Genomic DNA, 24,017 nt, shown 5'->3' with positions numbered 1-24,017 from the left:
TAGTTCATTTCCAGCTCATATATCTGCTTTATTTGTCATGCAATAATGAGGAACAAGGCCTTACCTGGCCATGAAACTGCTTCTCACTTATTGTCCAATTACTTTAGAGCCTTTGAATGTCATTCTTAAACAGATAATGGAATACTTTTTCCCATCCCCTTGAATGAAAGGTGAAAGTCTGCACTTCAGTCACATCTCCACTGTCTCCTCTGTGCACATACTCAGGACCCTGTGTCTCTGTGTGTGCTCACTTTCGCCCCCTGGTGTCAGACCTGCGGAGGGTTTCTCTAAAACCACGTGACTTCGGGGAAAAGGAGCGCCTTCACAGACTGAGCCGCAGAGCTGAAGAGGAGAAGGCAGTCAGTCCGCAGGCACCGCGGAGGAAACACAACCGAGGTAAACGAAACTTAAATCAACTTCCTTAATTTAACACCTTAGCGTCTATATTTGATTTTTTATAAATATAACATGCGGCGGTGGGAGGATGTTTGCAGCTGCTTTGTTGTTTCCAGTCCAGACTCCATTTAAAAAAGACCTAATTTTAGAAAGTTTTTGTCTTTCTTTTCTTTTTTAATGTGTGTCGGCTCTGTTTAAAGACCCGGCTTGAACACGAGGCTTGAACTTGGCTTTTTACGCGAAAGCAAATCGACCTTTATTCATATTTTTACATATTTCTTATGTCTAATATTGGATGTTTTTGATGTGCTCAGAGTGAAGCTGTGCTATTATTAAAAATGTGAGGCGGGGTGGGTGTAGGAGGGCATGTCGGGGCAGTTGATCGAAGTTGTTTGTGTTGATGTTTTGCCGCTGGCCTTGAAACTTTGCGGTGTTTTCAGCATTTTTAAAGAAGCAGCGATGGCAGCTGGGAGAATGCGTTCCACTCGCAGACTGCGCTCCTGGATCGTCGAACAGGTGTGTGGCTGTGTATGTGTGTGTGCATAAGTGTGAGAGGGTAAGGACAAATGAAAGAGGGGGGGGGACAGGGAGAGGAAAGGGGTGATTGAGAGGTCACTAACAAACATATATTCATAACTATGGGGCTGAAAATGACACCAGCAAAAGTTTAACTTTTCTCTTGTTAGAAAATCAGCTGCAATTGCATAATCTGCTTAAGCAAATTGTAGGTCAGCTGTGGAAAAATGCACTTTTCTGTTTCTACTATCATATAAATGTGTTATAGGTGGTTATTGCAACTTTTTGTTTTTATGAAACAGTTTGAACCCTGAATTATTAACTAAAGTCATAAACTGAATATCAGGAAATAACTGATTTTGACTTTAGGCCACAAAATTCTGTGTATTGTGTAGAAGTGATATCCGCTGAGGTTGAGCTCAGCTGCACTTTCAACAAGTTTATATTTTTTAGATTAGTTGGTTAAGAAATAAACAGATATTGCTCCAATTAAGTGAATGTGTTCTGCTTTTTCTTGTTTTCTGACATATATAAGTGAGATCAGTGCAAGTGCAAGCTTCACTGTAGCTCTAAACACTCAGTTTCAGGCAGTTTCTTCCACTCTTGGAGCTTTATGAGGTCACAGAGAGCAAATCAGGAGAGAGTTAGCCTGGAGAGAGCTAAAACAGCTAGTTTCAGACAGGATGAATTAATGGGGCACATCAAGGCCTGATATGAGATAAATAAGGATTATTCTGAACTGTTAATGATGCAAAGCTACTTTAGTAGAGTCCAGTAATAAAAACGCTCAGTTCAATTTTATTTATATAGTGCCAAATCACAACATCAGTCGCCTCATGTTGGTTATATATGGTTGATATATTGTAAGGTAAAGACCCCACAATAGTACAGAGACAACGACAAATAAATAAATAACTCCTTTTGAGCAAGCACTTGGCAACAGTGGGAAGAAAAAACTCCCTTTTAACAGGAAGAGCCCCCCACCAGAACCAGGCTGAAGAAGGGGCAGGATCTGCTGTGACTGATTGAGGGTGATGAAGAAGAGACAGGGCAAATTCCGTGACACAAAAAAACCAATACAATTGTCAGATTTGATCATTTCAGAACACTAAAGTTTGCATATTTTTGCTTTAAAGGTGGATGATGTTGTGTTTTCTGCAGTATTAGTCAATCTAAAAGTGTTTTTTCTACAAAGACATGCAGAAGAGGTGGCTGGTTAGCAGCCCTGATTTATGTCTGCAGGTATCCAGGTTCAGGTGAAATTCAGGAAATCTATAAGCTTCTTAAACTTTGCCGTGTTTTTTGGTTTGTTTCAGGTCAGCAGTGGGAAATATCCGGGACTGGTGTGGGATGACGAGGCCAAAACCATGTTCCGCATCCCCTGGAAGCATGCGGGGAAACAGGACTTCCGCAAAGACGAAGATGCTGCGATCTTCAAGGTAGCTCTTGAAATTCTCAAGATTTGCTTTAAATGCCACAAATCCAGTCTGCTTTAAATCTCTGAGATCGCCATCGCTGTTCTCCCCAGGCGTGGGCAGAGTTCAAGGGGAAGCTGACAGACGGGGGCCAGGACAACCCGGCCGCTTGGAAGACCCGTCTGCGCTGCGCCCTCAACAAGAGTCCTGAGTTTAAGGAGGTGATGGACCGAGCCCAGCTGGACATCTCAGAACCATACAAGGTGTACCGCCTGGTCCCCATCAGCGAGCAAGGTGAGACTTGAAGTACCTACTCAGCGCGCTCTGGCTAGGTCGTAGTACAACTTAGTTATACCTCAGCAGCAAAGCATTTGACTTACCTCAAACCTGATAACCTCAATGACAAAATCAGTCTCGCGGTCACACGAAGGTGGTTAAGTCAACCTAAAACTTCCCAGTGGGTCACATGAGGGCACACGAGGCAGGACAGACGTGTGACAGCAATTACAAAAACATACATGTGAAGCCTAGGCGAGGCCCGAATATGCAGTGTAAAGACGCTGAATTCATTAATGTAACCATGGATGTTTTTCTGTAAGAGCTCTGATAGTTGTTGTTCACACTTCACTGGCTCAGATGTCCTCCATCTCAAGACATCTGTATTTCATTAAGAATAACTGCTGTTTAAGATTTATTAGCTCACAGTCTAACACGAACAGCCCGGTTTCACTCCTGATGGCAGAACAATGCAGGCACACCAGCGCACAAGGACCCGTTGTGGTGGGAATTCAAAGCAGCACCATAAATTATACCGCTGCCTTGTTTTACGAAACCAGGAACAAAGTACAATATTTGAAAACTCTCAGTAGGTTTAAGACACAATACAGCCTGAGCAACAAAGCAGGCTGGGAGTGTGCATGAGAGGGAGAGTGTAGCGTGAAAAAGTCTTGTATATATGCTAACGAAGGTCAGTAAGACTGGAAAAGCTGGCAAAAATGTTGAATGTTAAAGTTCTTGGTATCCCTGCTCGATGATGAAAATGAATAGACCTAAACTACTCCTAAATCAATGTGAAGGTTTGGTGAAGGTATTTTTGTAGAGCATGTAAGATAGTTTTATAGTTTTTTCAGAATTGTTGAAAATTTTATACAAGATCAGCTAGTAAGCAGCTTAGGCTCCCTGTTTTAGTATAAACTTTGCGTATTTGATATAATCTCTGAGCCATCAGAGTCTTAAGAGGGTCTCTAAGACTACAGACTCTCTACCTACACAATGGGGTCGGGAAGTGGTGACCCTTTTTCTGAGAATTGTTAGGTCACTAAGTGGTGGGTGCTGGTATGCGTTGATCTCTTATCTGGAGCAGGTGTGGTTTGCAGCATATGCTAGCATGGCACTGTGGCCTGGTAATGCCAGAGTCCCACAAATAAGAAGGTTGAAGAACGTTGCAGATATGCAATCACACTGCTTTGAAATATCTGCAACCATTTGAGTCAGTGGTTGATCAAGTCAGTCTGCAATCAGTTTACAACTGTATGGGGTCAAGTTGGCAATTGCACACAAATATCTGTGTTATTGTGTGCAATAGTTTTCTCTCTTGCAAAGAGTCATGTAACAAATAATTTGCCCTCATTGGTGCAGACTGACTCAGTCTGATTGCAGCATGTTGGCAGTCTGTCTGTGTTTATACATTAGGACGGTGATTACGTGGAAACAGCTGTTTCACAGTGATTGCAGTCAGTTGGACTGTTTGTTTGGAGACAGGTTGCCTCCCACCAGGTGATCTGTGCAATCGCCTTGTTATTACAGTAATTAAAAACCCAGAGGTTAAGGTTATTGGAACCTCTGGTCAGCCGATGCCAGATGCAAAAAAATTCAATGCAATCGCCTGGCAACCACCGAGTTTTCCTAGCCACGATGTTCCTGTCCAATTTTCATTTAATGTAACTGAGCCAAAAAGACGTGACCCACCCTTAAAAGAATGTACATCCAGGGTTAAACACAAAGTTAGCACGATAAGCCTCAAATCCTGCTACATAGTATCAGCCTGTGATGATCGTGGCTGGTAAACTGATAGCTCAGTTGCAATGTAGGGCAGACCTGCAAACATTCACACAGTCACATGGTCAGCTTCCCTCTGCCAGGTTGGGTTTTTATCTCAAGATAATGAGCTGCAGCCTTTGTGTCACTTTAGCAGCCAAAAAATAAACTTAATCCTGACCTCTCTGAGTCAGACTGGTGAACTCTAGCACATTTAAAGCAGGTAGTATGGGAATACTTGTAGCTCCTCGGGGTTAGTATTTAGTCATGATGGGGGTTAACCAACAAACCCATTCTGTTTGCAATACACTTTCACAACAGTCTGTTGCATTTAATACAACAGTGGATGTTTGCCTGGCTGCCACTTAAAACTGTTCCAGTTATTGATTGAGAAGTAAAAACAGTTCACACGCTTTGCCACGCCTGTGCATCCTCATTAAACTGTAGGGTGAGATGAGCAACTGCAGGCCGGCGATGTCTCAAAATGCAGCAGCTCTTTTTCTAAGAAACAGAAACCTCAGGAAGCACATGACAACAGTGTCTGTCTCTTCAGGCTGCAGACGCACAGATCCAGCGCGTTGATTGGTTGGTTACATCTCAGAGATCATGCGAAGATTAAGAAAGATGAACTAAAACTCATTTCCTCTCACTTTTAGTAAATGCAGGTGGTCAGTTTCTTCTGCTCTTAATGTGGAGGAGCTTTGTAGCTTTTATTCTGAAAGCTACAGTTACCAAGCACTTGACTAACAGCTCTGCCATCAATTCTGCTTTTACAAAGACCTACTTTTTCAGCTTTTCTTTATCATCATAACACCACATAAATACTGCATTAAACAATTACTATTGTACATGAACCAGTCAGAATATTAGGAACACCCAGAAGCCCACCATCACTAACTATAAACTCGATAATTAACGTGAACAAACTGAGAAATTGGATCTAAAAGTTTCCCACGGCTGATGGTAACGTGTTTACAGTTTTGCCCGACTGTTAGCAGGGCTGGCATTGCTGCTGTTGAAAGTTGATGTCAGGTTTATAGCTTAATAGTTCCTCTGTTTGACAGAGTTGAATATTTAATCTGTCAGCAGTACGTCACAGACCATCAGAAATAGTCTGATAAGTTTATCAGCGGCAGCCAGCGAACTTAATGTTATATGTGCTGCAAAAACAGCCTTCAGTTTTCGGCTGGTTTTAGTTGCTCGTCCCTGCAAGACTTTTTAAAACTAGCAGAAAAAAATTAATATAATATGATTTTAAATGTCAGAATGAGTGACACTGAAGCAAATTTATGCAAGAACTGAAGGAAGGGTAATCAAATATATGTATGTAGGTTTTCTTTGTTGTTGTGGTCGACATTGTTCTCCATTTTTAAAGGTTTGATTCACTAAAATAATTAAAGTAACCTTTATTTACATCAGAGAAATGAATGTAAACATATTACATATAAACGTGGTTTTAATCGGAGTGTTTATCTGCTGTGGGTGCTGGCCCACTCACAGGATTTCTGTTTGACTTCAGATTAACAGTAGATGAGAAAATGGAGGTTTAGCTGCGTTGGGTGTTGCAGAGTAAATGTTGCACAATGTGCCTGCAGAAACTGGTGAACTTTCATCTCTATTAGCGCCCTGTTAGTCTGATCACCACTTCCACCTTTTCTGCAGCGTTAAGCCCTCTCGCTGTTTATTTCTCTCACACGTTTTTTTCTTTAAGTGGCCGTGCTTTTGGACCCTCTGACTGTTGACCTATTTTCTGCTGTTTTGCCTGTTTAATGTCATAAAAATGCCAAACAAATATGTTATATGTAGGCTGAAGGGAATTTAAAGCTCTGCCGTGCCCTCTGCGCTTGTTGTGTTGCCGATGTTTGTCTGTTTCCAGGGAGAAATACCTGGATTCTTGTGTGGATTTATGACCATCTTTTCTTCTGATAATCTCCTGCACTTTGGTCTTTGCATGAACTTTATCTGTATTTAAGTTATTTTTTAGCTCTGCTGTGCCTTATCGTTTCTTTAAATAAAAAAAATGATAATAAAAAATAAATATATTTTAAAACATCTGCTTTTGATTTTAAGCCCAAAAAAAAAATCATCAGTAACTTTCTTTCCAGATGTCTGACTTCTTTTATAAAATTCATACTTGGACCTTAAAGTTATTAGTTATATATTTTAACTGTTTAAACAGTTCCTCTGCTGCTTAACCAGGTTCAGATTAATTACTTTTACTTCCTTTAACCTTCACTTAACAGCAAGTTAAAACACTTTGAATTTACATCTGTTTTGTAAGATTGCTCCGGGTCAGGATAAGGTGCATTAACTTTGCGTATTTCACTTTGATAGCAGGAGAAACCGAAGCGCAGCTGTCAGAAACATGCAAATTCTGCACAGTACCACCGCGCTGCTAAATACTGATTCAGTTACTGCTATCGGGGCTGCTGTTCACAGGTGTTTTCGATAAACGGTCAGTTTGTCAGTCGGGTTGGTCCCCGAGATTTACAAAAAGAGACATGAATGTGGCAGCTGGGGCTCAGGAGGCACAGTGGGTATCTCTGTTATTTGGGAGGTCTGCAATTTGATGCCTGGGTCCTCCAGCCTGCACGTTAAAGTCATCTGGGGTGATATACTGACACTTGATTCCTGAATTATGCTTCAGCGGGAAATCTATGCCACAACTTGATGCACATTTTGATAGGAATGTAACCACATGTCAGGTCGATGCAGTAAAGGATTAAAAGGTGTCTAAGTCAAGCTTGAGTTGCCTCTGAGGCATCAAAAAAAGCACTTGTGTGAAAGGGTGTAGTAGAAAGTTCTTCAGCTAGAACGGCACCAATCAATATACCACACAGTCCTCAGGAAATATGTGAGATTGCCAAAATAAAATCCCCCAGTTATTCAATCCCCCAGTTAAGTATCAATCACAGCCTTGCAGGATTTAGGCTAAATAACATTTTATGTTAAATGTGCATCCTGGCTATTAAGTAGCTGTCCTTTTTTTCATCATTTTCTTCTACAGAGCTACTAATATAAGGCTTCAATTCAATTCAGTTTTATTTATATAGCGCCAAATCACTACAAAAGTCGCCTCAAGGCGCTTCATAGGTACAGAGAACTTCTTAGAACTTAGAACTTCTTTCTAAGTATTTTCCTTCTCCATCCATCTCCATCTCTGTCATGTCTCTGACTTATAAATTAACAGTGACCAGGCCAGGCTTCTACCCTGAAGTGTCTCTTACTGCAGCCCGTTGTAGCCACAGTTATGTACATTATGCTCACCCGTGCAATGACCAGAGCCAGTGATTTATGACTTAAGAGTAATCATTTGATCATTATACTTTTTCACTTATAAAATCTCTAAATATTCACTTCACGGCACTAGGGCCAGTGGAAAAACAAAGCCCGACATTTGGGAAGCTCAAACCATCGAATGCTTCCCCATGAACCAATTAAGGTGGCACCCTGGTGACATAACACGGGGAAGTACTGACAAAAACACAATATAACTGATTTAAATGTCAGTAAATAAAACAGTAAATCTGTTTTGTGTCTTTTCTTCATTTTCTCAGCATGAGACTTTGTAAAACTAGATTTTGCGGTTCGCTTAAAGGTTTGCAGAAGACCAACGCGACTCACTTTGCATTATTGTCGTATTTTAAAGCTGCTATAAAAATAAACTGTCTGTGCATCACCATTCAGAGGTCAAAGTACGAACATGACGGAGCCTGACGGAGTTTGTCTTTGGTTATTATTTTGGTAATTACATGGAAAATAAAATAAACGTCTGCAGAGCTGTTTGTTTGCTAGTTCTAGTGAGGACATTTGCCTTAATCAAAGACTTTTTATTTAACCGAATGAGTAAAATTCTAGCAGAAGCAACGGGACCGAAGAGAACTAAAACGGGTCAAAAGTAAACAGCTGATTGTTTTCAGCTGCTTCACGAGTGTTTCCTCTGTGTGTGTTTAGGTGTGGTGATGCCTGAAAAGAAGAGCAGAGAAAAAGCCTCCAGGAGGTCGAAAAGGAGGAGAAGCGATTCAGACAGCGACGACGCCAGTGACGACAAACAGATAAAGAGGGAAGAAGCCACGTCTCAGCTGGTGAGTTTTTCAGGATGTGGGGCGTATGCCGAGTCATTTCAGCCTCATTATTTGCTCCGAGATAGGAGAGCATCTGATAGCAGCACGAAATCCTGCAGTATCAAACTCTGTTTTCCAATTCTGTGTAGTTTGAATTATAGATGTTGGTATAATGGACTGCTTCCCGCCTGCTGGAGCTCAGCTAATCTGAGCATCTGAGAGGCAAATTAACAGTGACTTAAAAGCTGCAGCAGCATAAACAGCATAATTAAAGTGAAGCGAATTCAAGTTCATAAATACTGATTAAAAAAAAATCTTGTCTGATTCTCAGTCTGTCGAGGAAAGCCCCGTCCAGACGGAGGAGGCCACTCGGTGCACCACCTTCATTCAGACGGACTGTGAGTTTAACTGTCTTTGTAATCTGATTATTTCTTCGTAATCTGTAGTTTTTCTTGTGAATAGAGTTAGCGATGGGAGGGGGAGTATCCTATGATTTTTCCCTTACATTTGTTCTCTTTTCCATCTAAAAGAAGTTGAATCGTGATCTCCAGCTTCCTCAAACATGAACAATGAGCTAATTCTTCATTTGACACTGCCGAAGAGTTCGCCTCTAGCCCACACTTTTAAAATATTTTCTTGGAAACTTGTTTACACCACTGAAAAAAGGCATTTTTTGTCAAAATTTTAGGTTATTGATTCCAAATTTGGACTTAATGATCTGAAATGCAGCACGGTGGCACGGTGGTTAACACTGTTGCCGCATAGCAAGAAGGTCCTCAGTTCAATTCAGGCCGCGGTCTTTCTGTGAGGAGTTTGCATGTTCTCCCAGTGTTTGCATGGGTTCTCCCCGGGTACTCCGGCTTCCTCCCACAGTCCAAAGACATGCATTTAGTGGGGATAGGTTATTTGATCAGTCTAAATTGCCCATAGGTGTGAATGTGAGTGCGGATGGTTGTTTGTCTCTGTGTGTTAGCCCTGCAACAGACTGGTGACCTGTCCAGGGTGTACCCCGCCTCTCACCCTATGACAGCTGGGATAGGCTCCAGCGCCCCCCGCGACCCGGAAAAGGTTAAGCGCAAGCGAATTGATGGATAACCTGAAATTTCAAGTTCTTTCTTAATTTTATCAGTAGTTTGAGAGACACGAAACTTTGACTTACGACTGGCAAAAAATTGCTTTAAAGTTTTTTTTCACAGGTGGAAATAAGTTTCCATATTTCACACTTTAAGAAAACATTGCTTTGAGTTTGGCGGAGGATCTAAAAGTTAAGACAAAGTGACAAATTTCCTTTCTGTTTGAGTCCGTTTTTTCCTGTGATCCTGCGAGGCTGCAGTCACTGGTCAGTCTTTGCTTTGTAAAAATCATGTTTGCACTTCGAGGACGAGCAGGTCTGTCGCTGCCTCTGAAATCAGGTCATGTCTGAGGAGAAATCTAATCGCTGACCTTGGGTCGGGTAATTTTATTTATATGCCACATGTCAAAGCACGTATACAGGTGTCAGTGTGCTTAAAACTAAAAGCATAAAAACCTGTGTAGGTCTGCTGTGCCTTAAGGCAATAAAAACTAAACAAACTTTACAAAGAAGTAAAATACAAGCCTACACACACACATTGAGAAGCAAATGGATTACTGCAGTGTAACCTTGTGTTCTTATTTCATCATGTGTTTACATTTCAACTAACAAATCAAAGTGACCAAAAGAAGCTGCTGATGTAACTGTTTTGTGTCCCTTCAGCGGTCGATGAGATCAGGTTGGACGTGCGGATTGAGGAGAGTGTGACCGCTCCTGTAGGAGGTAATAAAGCATTTACAGCTGAGCAGGCTGTGATATGCAGGGTTCACAGTCATGAACCCAGACGTGACCTGCTGTGAAAACACTGAGTGTGTTTTTGTTGGCTCGAGAAGATAACGACTCCTCTGTCTCCATCTCTACAGCCCAGGACTCCTTCAATGTGGCAGTTTACTATTTAGGACAGGAGGTGCTCAAACGTCAGATTCAGGGCACTGATGTGCGGATAACGTACCTGCCCTCCTCGCTTATTCCCCCCACGCCAGCCGTCCTCAAAGGCAGGTTCCCACGCATCCCCCTACCCGAGCCGCCCTCCACGTTGCCAGCCGGTCCGGAGCTGCAGGCCCTCTTCACCCTGCTCCCCTTCATGGAGAAGGGGGTGGTGCTGACCTCCACTCCGCAGGGAGTTTACGGCAAGAGGTTCTGCCAGGGGCGGGTGTTCTGGACGGGGCCGCACACGACCATGCCGGACCTACACAAGATGGAGAGGAACACGGAGCCGGTGCTCCTTTTCAATAAAGAAATCTTCAAGCAACGTAAGTCAGAAATGAGCGCGCTGATATTTGTTAACAGCACTGCCAGATGCTGTAGAACACATTATCACACAGATGTTGTCACAGCAAGAGCTTGAATGTCTGCGCAGTGTAGCTAATATGTACTCTGCAGGAAAAAAGGAACTCACCAGGACTTTAGTCAAAATATGTCATTAGTTTTTTGAATTAGGGTTTATAAACTGAAGTATCACAGACTCATTACCATCACTGTTTTATGAACTAAGTGTGTTTTTGCCACCAAAACATCGTTTGGCGCCAGTCTGCAGCTGTGATTGAATAATTGACGGCATAGCCAGGATCATTTTGCTCTAATGCACTGCTGACATGGTTAGCTCACGGTAGATAATAACACTGCTATCAAATTGCCTGCCATATTTCTTGTTAATGGACAAAACCGTTGCCTGGTGCTTGTCTGGGCAGCAGTCGTAACCAGAGATGCCTGCATCTTCCTCTTCCTGTCCAGCTCTCCTTTGAGGAAATGCAGAAGCCTTTCAAACACAGCAGATGCACATAATCTCTGCAGCATGTCATCCTCCCATTTGGACACATGCCATACCCAGCAGCAGCTTTAGTCTGACCCCGGGAGAACACAGTTTACGTGTCTCCAACACAGCTTTGTTATTAAACTAGGAGTCTTCAGGATGTTTTATTTTGAAAAGTTGCTGATTCAGTTCTGGGTTTGACTTGTCGTACTACTTACCTGCTCTGTGCAGCTTGACCTGACTACAGGAAAAAATAAAAAACATTTAAAAAAGTGAAGTGGAGGGCTGCTCCTGAACGGTGTTACAGGCTGGTACATCCATGGGAATAAGTGTCTCCCAAATAACTCAGATGAAGCCAGCTCATAGCGATAGGTGAGGGTAGGAATGCAGGTCGAGCAGTAAATCAGCAGCTTTCCCTTCATTCTCAGCTTTCTTTATCGTAGCAGGCCATCAATCCTTCCACACTTGGAAACACAATACGCATGTTCATTATACATCTGGCAGCGCTGTTTAAGACTGAAAAATCAATGTTAAGTTGTTAAGTACATATTATTTTTTTAATTTTACAGAGTTTTAGTGATAATAAGGTCTAATCTTCAGAAAAAATCTTGTTTTTGGTTGAAATTGTCCATCTGGAATTTTGATTTTAAATGTCATGTGCAAAGATTCAGTCATTCACTGTAGGGCTGTTTTTTGCCCTGAGCTGATCACTTACATGAAGTGCTAATAACCCCCCCTTCCCTCCTCAATCGTCAGAGTTGGACCACTTCCGTTCAAATGGCGGCGAGCCTCCCCAGTGTGGCTTCACCCTGTGTTTTGGAGAAGAGCTGAGTAACTCAGAGGACCCTTCCAAAAAGCTGATCATTGTTCAGGTAAACCACACAAACTCAGCAGTACTTTTTTCTGTGGTGGGGATTTACCAGGGAATTTCTGGTAAACCACACACTGCCTGGATTATTGAAAACTGTAACTAGAGAAAAGTTTCTATTCTTTGTCCTTTAATTGTCGCCAGTATTCATTTTTCTACATGAGTTTCCTTTAAATCATCCTTCAGGTGCTGGGATTGTTACTCACATGTGAATTTAGTGACACCTAACTTATTTATTCTTCTGTAACAACCTGTGCTTAACTGGTGCCCTCTTCCCTGCTCTCCTTTTTGTGATTTGTTAAAGTGGACTTGCACACTCCTCATCCAAAAGCTCAGGGTTCACACTGCTCTGAATGCCCCACTTTTGGCACTTTGTGATGTCAGAGAGGGGCTAGCCCTCATAACTGATTATATCAGGCACAGAAATCCCACCCACATGCTGTTCAAACCTTCTGCTTGTGAGGGGAAGCTAATCCGCTGAAAGGGAAGCGTTAAAACTAGTTTTCAAATTCATTTTAGGGACCTTTAATTGTGGAGAAATCCGCAGCTCCAACACAGGAGATCTGAGTAACTAACAAAAACTACCTTCACTACTCTCTCCTCTACAGATTACTTTACGATGGGAACAACGGCAGGTCCAGAACGCTCAGTCCGTCTGATTTCAGTAAATGGTAAAAACTGCCTTTACTGCTCTTTCCTCTGCAGATCACTCTACCGTGGGAAGAACAGCAGGTACAGAACGCTCAGTCCATCTTTGAATCCATCACCATCCTCCAGTCTCTGGCCAGCCAGTCCCCACTGGGAGAAATAACCCTGAACCTCGTCACGGTGCCTTCGCCAACCAACGAGAGCATCGGCTGTGGGACTTTCTAAGCACTTTGATGGGTGGCATTTGAAAAATAAGACACATTTTCCCCCTTATTATAAATCCGACAGCTAGAAGGAGTTTTTTCTTTTATTATTCTAATTAAGACAGATTATAATAAGATATCAAAACAGGAACCTCCAGTTATTTTCTGTGGCATTTGTATTGTTTTTTTTCATATTGCCCAAACACGTTGCACAGAAACGGATGCATAGCATTTAAGAGAAATAGGAAATCAAATGGTGAACTAATATAAAGGGGACCTATTCTGCTTTTCCTTATTTTTTGCCACAGTGGTCAAAACCCATATGAAACATGTTTGACAACTCTGTTTCAAACAAGAGTAGATTTACCCAATACTGTCATATTGCACACATAGTTCTGACTGTGAGCACAGAAACGCCACTCACTGGAAACAGGAACTGCAGGTTCCCGTTTCCAAACGTTTAAGAGGGGCAGCCAATCAGAAAAAAAGCTGGCTTAAAGAGGGAGGAGCATTTGGATAAGAGGGTGTAGTGACTAAAACTGTAGCACAGACTTGTGGCTCACAGCAGGCTGTATTCTTTATCAGACAATATCATCAACAATGCTAAAAATGCTAAGAGCACAAAAGATGGTGTTTACAGGAGAAACATTCCATTCAGGCCAAAATACTTTTTGTCTCAGGCTGTTTTTATGCTTTTAGGTGCTATAAAGCTGAGAATTTTAACACAGGGATTGACTCCCTTTTGGAACTAGCAGCCTCAAGTGGCCATTAAAGAAACTGCACCTTTTGACGCTGCTGCAGGGCGACCTGAAAAACAAATAGGACTTATTTTGAACTGTGAATCATGCAAAGCTCCCAGAGTAAAAACACAGAGTTGGAAAGAAGCATTAATAGGTCCCCTTTAATATCAGTTTTGGGGTGCACCTTCTTTTTCATTTTAGATATTAGTTAGTGTACTGGAAACACTACATGTAAGCCAACACTTGGAAGCTTTTTATGCTCATCGTGCATCTCAGAATGTGATGTAAGCAGCATGCCGATCAGAGCTGAGTAATCATCTTCCTGTAAATTCCTCTCATTAACTACTGGGTCATTTTACATATTATAAGTCTATTGTTTTGGTTAGGAATTGGGGGTGGGGGGTCATTTGGAGCCATTTAGTACTGTAGACGCCGCTTAAGTTGTGTTGATGAAAATTGTTTATACCACAGGACTAGATAGAAGTTTCACTGTACAATCAAAGGGAAAAAAAGCATCATAATAGCCTGTAGTAGTTTAATAGACTATTTTGTAAAGCACCTTTATCTTTACTATATTGCCGTCAAGTCTTTTCAGATCCAGTGCAGATGTGTCCTTTATACCATTAGGGTTTTGTAGTTAAAAATATGAGTACTCTTTTTTTTTTACAAATGTGTCTTAAATGGTCATCTTTTAATAGACAAAAACTGAAACTGGAGATGAGAAAGGAGGAGTGTGTCACCCTGGAGCAGGTCAGTCAGGAATATCACATTCAGCGCATTTATTTTTCAACCATTTACTGTGAGAAACTTGCCTGATTTACATGAGTGTGCGCTGTTAGACAGCTGCACCGTTTTAATCATTTTAAATGCCTGTTAAAAGTTAAACTTTCAGACTCTATTGCAGCTTTTCTTTGGGGGTTTGTGAAGGACGAACAAAACACACATTTCAATACAAAAGTTCTGCAGTGAACACAGGGAGGAGAAGCTCTGAATATTTGGCTTATTGAGAGTGTAAGGCAGCCTCAGTTTGACACGTTGTAAGGCAGGTTTCCCGAACTTGCAACATATTGTTCCTCTTTCCTGAAGTTAACATGATTTAGAAGAAATTTCCTCTAGACACAAGTTATTTTTGTAGCGCCTTCTGCAGAAGTTTGGCAGGTATTTGCTGAACAGCAAATAAAAAGAACAGCTGCAAAAACACACTTTAATCGAGGATTTGAGGTAACACAAGACAGAATAAAGACACTAAACAGTATAAACTTTGACAGAGAGTTTATTTGAACTGTTATATTTGTAATTTCATTCAAGTTCACAACTCTGTTTAACCAGTTCTTTACAGTATAAGTGCCCACACGAGGCATTAAAGTCTTGACAAACACATCTGCACAGTGTTAAATAAAGGGTGGATGTATCCCCCCCTCCCCCCCATTTTATTTTTAATATATTACTTTAAATCTTCGCAAAGTCAAAAACACAAACTTGAGAGTTCATTTCGAAGTTAACCTAATGGAAAACAAATATTTTGAGCTTCATCTAACTTGATATTTACTGCAGGATTTTAGTATTGTAACGCATTTTTGTCCTTTTGTCCATCTTGTTTCATGTATTGTTTGCTGGAATCATACTAATGCATAAACTAAGGGAAAGAGGGGAAACATATATATATATATATATGTTGTAGTAGTGTTAGAGGAGGACTTTAAGGTGGAAGTGTCCTTTAAATGAGCAGGGTATTGGGATGGACCACAAGGCACACTCTGGGGTTGGGCGGGAAACTAGTGAGATGTAAATATTGTTATTTATGCATATATGTCCTTGTTCACTCGGAAAAAAATAAACGTCTCCTTAAACTCTGTGTCGAGTGTGCATTGTTCTGTAAAAATCACATTTGCGCAGGAAAAACAAAGTGATGCTACTCTTCAGTCTAAATATTTCCATTGGCCGGCGAGGCGAGCTCCTCTATCTTGGTGTTAAGTTTCTGATTGGTCCAGTCTTTTGTGATGTCGTCCAGGTGGCTGTCGAAATCCACCAATAGCGTGTGGTCACCTGACTCCATCATCTGGCTCGCTATGGCCCGAGTCTCCTCCCACTGTCTCAGCATTATCCTGAACAGGACAGAGGAAAAAAGGAACAGGTGAGTGTGGTTTTCAGACAAAATTCAGGCGCAAAACAAAAGAGAAGATTTCGTGAGGCTTAAAAACAGACGTGCTGCTCAGCTTTCACAGCGTGTACCACATAAACGTGCAGTTTGCTGGGATCTGGTCACTCGTGCTCTTACGTGTGTTTGTCTTTGAGTATCCATCTTGAGTCTTTGCGCTCGTACATCACGATGGGAGGAACCCGATAGTCTGGAGACATCTTACTGCCATCGAGCTGTCAGAAAAAAGTTTTTTTATTGTTGGTAAGCAGGTATTCAGAAATAAGTTAAGCTTAGCTGTGCTGTCTGTTTAATAAAGTAGTTCAGGATGATTTATTTATATGTCCAGGTTAAACCAGCAGGTAAGAGAAAGCCGATAAAACTATTTTACTTCTGTTTTTCTTACCATTAATAAAACTGCATTGTCAAACTGCTCTGCAATCTTATCGGCGATCTTCAGTGCACACGGCGTCGGGCTGCCGAGTAGAAAACATAAAATCGTGTTAAATAGAAACTCCTGAGACCACATGCCTCCGCCAAAGCTGCAAAGTTACAGAAGGATGCCATATTTTTCTTGAGAATATCATAGTGTCTTCTCAGCTGTTCTTATTTTTATCTGATATGTATGAAGATCCACTTTATTCATTCCAAAGCTGACTTTACTGCTTGAAAGCTGACAAAAGGTAACCCTTTAATCTCTTTTCTGAACTGAGAGGTTTCTGTATGATTTCAGATTTGTTAAATTTTAACTAAAATGTCTTTTTACATCTTGTTTTAATTTTTATTTAATAACCTTTTCGTGCTGGGTTTCCCATCTAGACAGATATGCTGAGCTGTAAAGTGTTACTGCATGAGGTACGAAAGGGCAAATGTCCAGCTTTGCCGCATCTCAAAACAAAAAACAGGGTTCAAATGAAAACCTCTTTAGTGACCCGAAGCTCTGGAAACTTACCTGTTATCAGACACGCAGGCGTTGGCTTGGTAGTATCCCACTATCCTCTGCTGAGTCTGTGAACACCAAACATCCACCTGGAAGGAGGAGAGCACCCACCCGCCACTTTTAAACTTCACTTAACGCTGATGCAAGTTATAATTTCTTAATAACTTGGTAACTTGGTCCAGAATATCTGACTGCAGGGTTTTAATGCCTTCGCAATAAACAATGACGAGGAGTCTTTAAGGTCTTTTTGCTTCTTCAGGATCAGAGCTCCAGACTGTGGTGCTATTAAACAAAATTGTGAGGGCAGAAAAAAACCTGTGAGCACCTGTGTAAGGGCCAGCTGGGTGATAGGAGCCAGGGGCAGGTGGGAGTGGAGCAGCGGGACACAGTCAGTCACGCAAACAGCGCCACCTGTTGGGCTGGACGACAACAGCAGGCCATTGATGCTACAGCGCGGAAAGAGGCAGGCGTGCAGATACATCTTCACGTAAGCGCGACAGGACAGCTCCACCTCACCCATGGTATCCGCTGCGGGGAGATAAGAGCACAGAAGGACTGAAAACTGGCCTCAGAGGACCGAGGTTAGCGGGAGAAGCACTGATGAGACACATAACAAAGGGCTGTCGCTAATAATGTCGCTGAATTTATCGAAAATCAGGAGGAAAAACGTCCGCAAGCGGCTTGTTGCTCAATGAGCTGCCAACCAGCTACACTGTGAATAAGCATTAGCATCCAAGCTAACCAAGCAGAGAAATTAATTCCGCCTTACCTGAGTGGGAATATCAGTAAACACCAAAATCTGCAGCTTCTAACGCAAATATTAAATTAAGCTTTGCACGCAACGGTTTACACGGGCTTTTAAAAAACAGACCCAATTCACTTGACAGACACATGAAGAGCGTCTGAACGGCCGCTTTTGGTCCCGCCTACATGTCTTAAATGTAATTATCTGATTGGCTAAGAGATGAAGGCTTTGTAATCCGGTTCGAGATAGAAGATGCTAATCATTTCGTCAGGAGTTCAACGTAAACACGACTGTGTATACGCTTTACGGTAGTGCGCCCTCTAGTGAAGAGGATGACCGAGGGGATAAAAAAAAAAAAATAGGTGTGTGTAAAGAAAAGTAAAGCTATATCAAGTACAATAGAATAAAATATACATGAATTAATTTGTGTGACTGACTTCTTTTGCACTGACAGAACTGCACCTCTATTTACTCTATTAAAACTACTTTGTCATTGTAGTTTCATTGCTACAATGACAAAGATTCTGGTTATGAGAAAACAACCTAACATGAAACAAACCCACTCTGAAAACTCAAATTTGAATTAAATATTTTAAATAAATGTTACATATATAACCCAGCCTTTTCCTGTCAACAATGACTTATTGACAGATGCTCTTCCACTGAGACCATTCGTGATAAGGTCTTATTGAACAGTAGATGGATCAAGTGAAAGGCCAGATGCTGGCTAATAGCTCTTTAGGAATCACTTTCACTTGTCAAACAGTTTTGAACAAAAATATGAACAAGTTGTGTTTTTGCAAAGGTTGCTGGTAAAGTGTCTAAAGACGAATGTAAAATGGGTTCTTTGCCAAACAACCAGTGTCCCCCCCCCCAAAAAAAAAGCCTGGTGAACTATTGCTCAGTATGTGTGTATATTCTTGAAATATGTATATTATGTTTTTTTCTTCAAGAAAGTTTCAAGTGGCTTCAGATTTTCTTGTGATTGTATGGCTAGATAAAATGCAAGACAGAACTAGAGAACTCCTTAGATACAAATTTCAGCATATTTCCCAGAAGTGCAGAGTGTACAAATGTTTGAGTGCGAGAATCCATTTCCTTCAACCTCTTATCCAACTAATAGAAACCCTAACTTTATCAGTAAAGGGGTATCGGCACAAGATGCAACTTATATTTGTTTGTCCTTTCTAAAGTAATTAACGCAATAAGAATTCAAATTAGGTTTAAACAGCCTGAATCCCTGGGTGTCAGTTACATTTAGGTAGAAACCTCACAGCAGCTTCACTGCAGTGCAGCTAGCATGCATGTTATTTCTAAAAATAGATTAAGTGTCAAGATGGCAGAAAGTACCTTTTATATTAATTTAATATGACAAATTCAGATGACAATGGTTCAAATGACAGAAACTAGGCATGTTCAGTGTTACAGTGAGAATACAGGGATTAAAAATAATCTGCAAAGTTTAATCACACACACTCCCATCTTTGTCCAGTGCTCTTTCAGATTTGGTTAGTATTTAAGCTGTACCTGGAAAGCAGACACCAGCAGCTTTGCAGCTTGAGCAAAAATTGAGAGATTGCAGTAGCTTCTTGTGCACGTGCTGCCTCCCAGCTTGGTATACTTGCATTTTAAATGTTTGGCTGCTTCATGGGGAAACTGGGCACCTGGTCCCACTTACCCCACCAAGCTTATACTAAACAGGTGCACTAATTTAAGACCTTTATAAATCTAAAGAACCTCTAAGAACCATTAATCACAATCATAAAATAGAGAAAATCTTAAATAGATTGGATGTGGGTACCATAAACCCCCGTGTGTCACAACAGTTATGATGCAACATGCGTTTCTCAAAGAATGCAGAGACTGTTTTGGTATCAGCTTTTCACCATTTACCAAAGAATATCTACAAATCTGAGAAAAGCACTGGTGTGTTGGTTGAATGTGGATTATTTTTTGCACAGGCTTAACAAAAACAACAACAACAAAAACATGAGCTAAACCAAACCTCAAGATTCATGTTTAAAACATTCAAAGGTTCTCAGAAACTTGGCATCAAACAGATCATACAAAACATCAGGTATTCAAGACTAAAGCACAAACTAAACGTTCATTTGAAAGGTCAGTCCAATAGTCCAGCGGGTTCCACACTGCAGTGCCTAAAATAAAAGGCATAGATTTAATATAGTGTTTGAAAACTTAGATTGCCTTATTGTTTTTATACATACCCTGCTCCCCTCAGGTTCTGCTTCAACACAAGGATGATGTGCCTGAAAGAAACTCACATTAAACTCATTGATTTTGCCCATTTCATTTTCTGATGTGCCAGTGTGGTTGGCTCACCGACATGAAGCTCTGAAATCGTTAAGGTTGGTATCTGATCTGCGGGGGTGCTGAAGCTTCTTGGCCTGGTACAGTGGCACCTTGGGACTGTAGCTTGGCAATCGGGATTGGTAGTGTGACATGAAAGGCTGGTGGCGTGGCTGCTTGGCCTGGAGCTGGTAGAGTGGCCGTTGGGGCCATTGGGCTTCCAGAAGCTGCTTGAATTGGTAATATGTCTGCTGAGGCATGGGCTGAGGCTGAGGGTACAGGGGCGGGAAGACTGCCTGCTGGGGCACCTGCGGATGGAGGTACAGGGGCGGGAAGACTGCCTGCTGGGGCACCTGCGGATGGAGGTACAGGGGCGGGAAGACTGCCTGCTGGGGCACCTGCGGATGGAGGTACAGGGGCGGGAAGACTGCCTGCTGGGGCACCTGCGGATGGAGGTACAGGGGCGGGAAGACTGCCTGCTGGGGCACCTGCGGATGGAGGTACAGGGGCGGGAAGACTGCCTGCTGGGGCACCTGCGGATGGAGGTACAGGGGCGGGAAGACTGCCTGCTGGGGCACCTGCGGATGGAGGTACAGGGGCGGGAAGACTGCCTGCTGGGGCACCTGCGGATGGAGGTACAGGGGCGGGAAGACTGCCTGCTGGGGCACCTGCGGATGGGGGTGCAGGGATGGAAAGACAGCCTGCTGGGGAACCTGTGGATGGGGGTACTGGGGCAGAAAGGCAGCCTGCTGAGGGCCCTGTGGTGGCTGAGGATGCAGGGGTGGGAAGCCTTTCTGCTGCATTGCCAGAGGCAGAGAGTGTGAATGCAAACCAGTTTGCTGGGGTACCTGATGTGGATGCTGTGGATGTAAACCAGTCTGCTTTGTCACCTGAAGTTGAAAGTGTGGATGCAAACTGGTTTGCTGGGTCACCTGAAATAGACTGGGTAGATGGTGTGGATGTAAACCAGTCTGCTGGGTCACCTGAAATAGACTGGGTAGATGGTGTGGATGTAAACCAGTCTGCCGGGTCACCTGAAATAGACTGGGTAGATGGTGTGGATGCAAACCAGTCTGCTGTGGTAAGTGAGGCAGATGAGGTGGATGCAAACCAGTCTGCTGGGTCACCTGAGATAGACTGGGTAGATGGTGTGGATGTAAACCAGTCTGCTGGGTCACCTGAGATAGACTGGGTAGATGGTGTGGATGTAAACCAGTCTGCTGGGTCACCTGAGATAGACTGGGTAGATGGTGTGGATGTAAACCAGTCTGCCGGGTCACCTGAGATAGACTGGGTGAATGGATGCAAACCAGTCTGCTGTGGTAAGTGAGGCAGATGAGGTGGATGCAAACCATTCTGCTGGGTCACCTGAGGCGTAATGAGTGGAGGCACACCAGTCTGCTGGCTCTCCTCAGGGTCGCTGGGTGGATGCACAACAGGCTGCCGGCTCTCCTCAGGGTCGCTGGGTGGATGCACAACAGGCTGCCGGCTCTCCTCAGGGTCGCTGGGTGGATGCACAACAGGCTGTTGGCTCTCCTCAGGGACGCTGGGTGGATGCACAACAGGCTGCCGGCTCTCCTCAGGGACGCTGGGTGGATGCACAACAGGCTGCCGGCTCTCCTGAGGGACGCTGGGTGGATGCACACCAGGCTGCCGGCTCTCCTGAGGGAAGCTGGGTGGATGCACACCAGGCTGCCGGCTCTCCTGAGGGATGCTGGGTGGATCCACACCAGTCTGCCGGCTCACCTGAGAGGGACTGGGTGGATGGTGTGGCTGCAAACCAGTCTGCTGGGTCACCTGATGTAGACTGGGTGGCTGCAAACCAGTCTGCTGGGTCACCTGATGTAGACTGGGTGGCTGCAAACCAGTCTGCTGGGTCACCTGATGTAGACTGGGTGGCTGCAAACCAGTCTGCTGGGTCACCTGATGTAGACTGGGTGGATGCAAACCAGTCTGCTGGGTCACCTGATGTAGACTGGGTGGATGCAAACCAGTCTGCTGGGTCACCTGATGTAGACTGGGTGGATGCAAACCAGTCTGCTGGGTCACCTGATGTAGACTGGGTGGATGCAAACCAGTCTGCTGGGTCACCTGAGGCTGATACAGTGCTGGGTCACCAACATGCTCAGACAACTCTGGCTTTTGGGGCTGCTTTAGCTGGCAGCTCAAGGTTGGGCAAGGCCGGCAGGCAGACTGCTCCTTGTGTGGGCAGGGCCAGCAGCTAGGCCCCTGGGGCGGACAGGGTCGGCATGAAGGCTGCTTCTTGGGTGGGCAGGAAGCTTTTAGTTGTTGCTGGGGCACCTGTGACTGTTTGGGTTTGCACTGACGTGGTTGAGATGCCCGTGGATTTGGTAGGGGCTGAACACCAGACTTTGGTTCTTTGGACACAGAGCCATTCTGTTTTAGGGTTTCAGATTCAGAGTGATACTGGTTAGTGGAGGACATAGTTGTGTTGTGGTTATTTGTATTCAAGGGCGATGTATGATTTCCAAATGTCTCACTGCCATACAAAGTGTCATTCCCAGAGTTAAGACTACTTAAATCCAATCGATCATCTGCAACAAGCACCTTCTGATCTGCAGGTTTTTTAAAAGAGACAGTGTTTTAGGCTTTTAAGCAAAAAGTAGTCTACAAGTCTGCAAAATGCAATGGTGTGTTTGCTTACCATTTATTTGAGGTCCTCCCATGACTAACAAGAACAGCATGCACCATCTAGACAAAATACCAAAATGACTCCAAGCTTTAATAACACAACTTAAGAGATGGTTTGATTCAGCTATCAGTAAAAACACTTTCAAAAGCTTACATTACTAGAAAACCCATGGCTTCAGCTGTAGGAAGCAGCAAACTCTGCACCTTCTGTCACCTGCTACCAAATCAAGTACCTGAAAAACACAGCAAGGCCAGTGCAGCCCTTTTAAAAAGTTTCCCTCTCCGTCATGGTTGGTTAATGGGACTCAGGTGTGATTGCTTGTATGCAGGTGTAGCTAATTAGGAAACCAGAAAAGGATTTTGGGGGTACAGGTCCCACACTGGTGACGTTCTAGTTCAAACCCCATACCAGTTGGTGGTGGTAGTGCACCAATTCTTTGTTTGCCAACAGCCAATTAAAAACCAAGAAAAAGAAGATGTCAGGCTGGTTGTGCTACTAATGAAAGCAATATATTCTACTGTTATACACATTGCTGTATGGAATACTTTTTTTTTTTTCTGTAAAGCATGATAGGTCAGGCTGGGCTAGTTTCTATGTATTTAACAGTTCTATCACTGATACTTTATTCTGTTTATTTATAGTCAATTACTAGTTTTTGGTCACTATTATTGAAGTATTTTTTTTATTATAAACTGTGTTTTAACTACTTCAAATATCATATATACAAGGTTCTATACAGAAACCCAAACACCCCTTTCCTACAATACTGCTCAAAGAAGTCCTTCCATTAATTAATGCTTCAGTCTTAAATATGTCAACCTATCTCTAATAATAGGCCACATGTACCATAGGTCTTCAAGCTGGCAGTTGTTAAACCATTATTTAAAAAGCCATCTCTTGACCTATCTGAATCAGCTGTCTTAGGACCAATTCTGTTTACGTTTTATGTGCTTCCTTTAGGCAGTATTATGAGGCGGCATAGTATACATTTTCACTGCTATGCAGATGATACCCAACTTTATCTATCCACGAAGCCAGATAACACAAACCATTTAGTTAAGCTGCAGGATTGTCTTAAAGACAAAGACCTCGATGACATCTAACTTTCTGCTTCTTAATTCAGATAAAACTGAGGTTATTTTACTCGGCCCTAAAAATCTTAGAAACATGGTATCTAACCAGATTCTTACTCTGGATGGCATTACCTTGGCCTCCAGTAACACTGTGAGGAACCTTGGAGTCATTTTTGACCAGGATATGTCCTTCAATGCACATATTAAACAAATATGTAGGACTACTTTCTCCCATTTGCACATCTCTCTACAATGAGAAATATCCCATCTCAGAGTGACGCTGAAAAACTAGTTCATACACTTCTTACTTCTGGGCTGGACTACTGAAATTTATTATCAGGATGTCAAAAAAACTCCCTGAAAAGCCTTCAGTCTATACAAAACGCACAGCAAGAGTACTGATACGGTCTAGAAAGAGCAAATTTTTCTCTTCTCTTTAAAATCCTGCTC

At 42.7% G+C, this 24,017-nt stretch overlaps 3 protein-coding genes across 8 annotated transcripts; 1 reads left to right on the top strand and 2 right to left on the bottom strand.

The window, feature by feature from the left end:
• Nucleotides 1-244: 244 nt before the first annotated feature.
• Nucleotides 245-15,066, top strand: irf9 (interferon regulatory factor 9). Of its 2 annotated transcripts, none has more exons than XM_005449119.3 (10): nucleotides 245-396; nucleotides 837-912; nucleotides 2,229-2,351; nucleotides 2,441-2,621; nucleotides 8,319-8,449; nucleotides 8,760-8,826; nucleotides 10,164-10,223; nucleotides 10,364-10,753; nucleotides 12,010-12,125; nucleotides 12,827-15,066. In XM_005449119.3, the coding sequence occupies exons 2-10, from the start codon at nucleotides 856-858 to the stop codon at nucleotides 12,992-12,994; spliced, it is 1,293 nt and encodes a 430-aa protein (XP_005449176.1). In that variant the 5' UTR covers nucleotides 245-396; nucleotides 837-855; the 3' UTR covers nucleotides 12,995-15,066. The 2 variants fall into 2 exon arrangements, with proteins under 2 accessions (XP_005449176.1, XP_019218533.1); XM_019362988.2 differs by having other exon boundaries at nucleotides 12,730-12,866.
• Nucleotides 15,067-15,219: 153 nt separating this feature from the next.
• emc9 (ER membrane protein complex subunit 9) lies at nucleotides 15,220-17,742 on the bottom strand. Its single transcript, XM_003439311.5, has 6 exons — nucleotides 17,559-17,742; nucleotides 17,115-17,317; nucleotides 16,802-16,878; nucleotides 16,256-16,325; nucleotides 15,991-16,085; nucleotides 15,220-15,817 (listed from the first exon to the last, which is right to left on the bottom strand). Exons 2-6 carry the CDS (start codon nucleotides 17,307-17,309, stop codon nucleotides 15,637-15,639), a joined length of 618 nt encoding a protein of 205 aa, XP_003439359.1. The 5' UTR covers nucleotides 17,310-17,317; nucleotides 17,559-17,742; the 3' UTR covers nucleotides 15,220-15,636.
• Nucleotides 17,743-18,881: 1,139 nt separating this feature from the next.
• LOC106098930 (mucin-1) lies at nucleotides 18,882-22,806 on the bottom strand. Of its 5 annotated transcripts, none has more exons than XM_013277070.3 (6): nucleotides 22,648-22,806; nucleotides 22,507-22,553; nucleotides 20,969-22,417; nucleotides 19,875-20,875; nucleotides 19,760-19,801; nucleotides 18,882-19,690 (listed from the first exon to the last, which is right to left on the bottom strand). In XM_013277070.3, the coding sequence occupies exons 1-4, from the start codon at nucleotides 22,662-22,664 to the stop codon at nucleotides 19,896-19,898; spliced, it is 2,493 nt and encodes an 830-aa protein (XP_013132524.3). In that variant the 5' UTR covers nucleotides 22,665-22,806; the 3' UTR covers nucleotides 18,882-19,690; nucleotides 19,760-19,801; nucleotides 19,875-19,895. The 5 variants fall into 5 exon arrangements, with proteins under 5 accessions (XP_013132524.3, XP_025765836.1, XP_025765837.1 ...); XM_025910051.1 differs by having other exon boundaries at nucleotides 21,020-22,417; XM_025910052.1 differs by having other exon boundaries at nucleotides 19,875-21,440; nucleotides 21,651-22,417.
• Nucleotides 22,807-24,017: the final 1,211 nt, after the last annotated feature.

Source organism: Oreochromis niloticus, linkage group LG9, assembly GCF_001858045.2.
Source record: "Oreochromis niloticus isolate F11D_XX linkage group LG9, O_niloticus_UMD_NMBU, whole genome shotgun sequence".
NCBI lineage: Eukaryota > Metazoa > Chordata > Actinopteri > Cichliformes > Cichlidae > Oreochromis > Oreochromis niloticus.
Note: the sequence above shows the minus strand (reverse complement) of the source record. Positions and strands in the feature narration are given on the sequence as shown.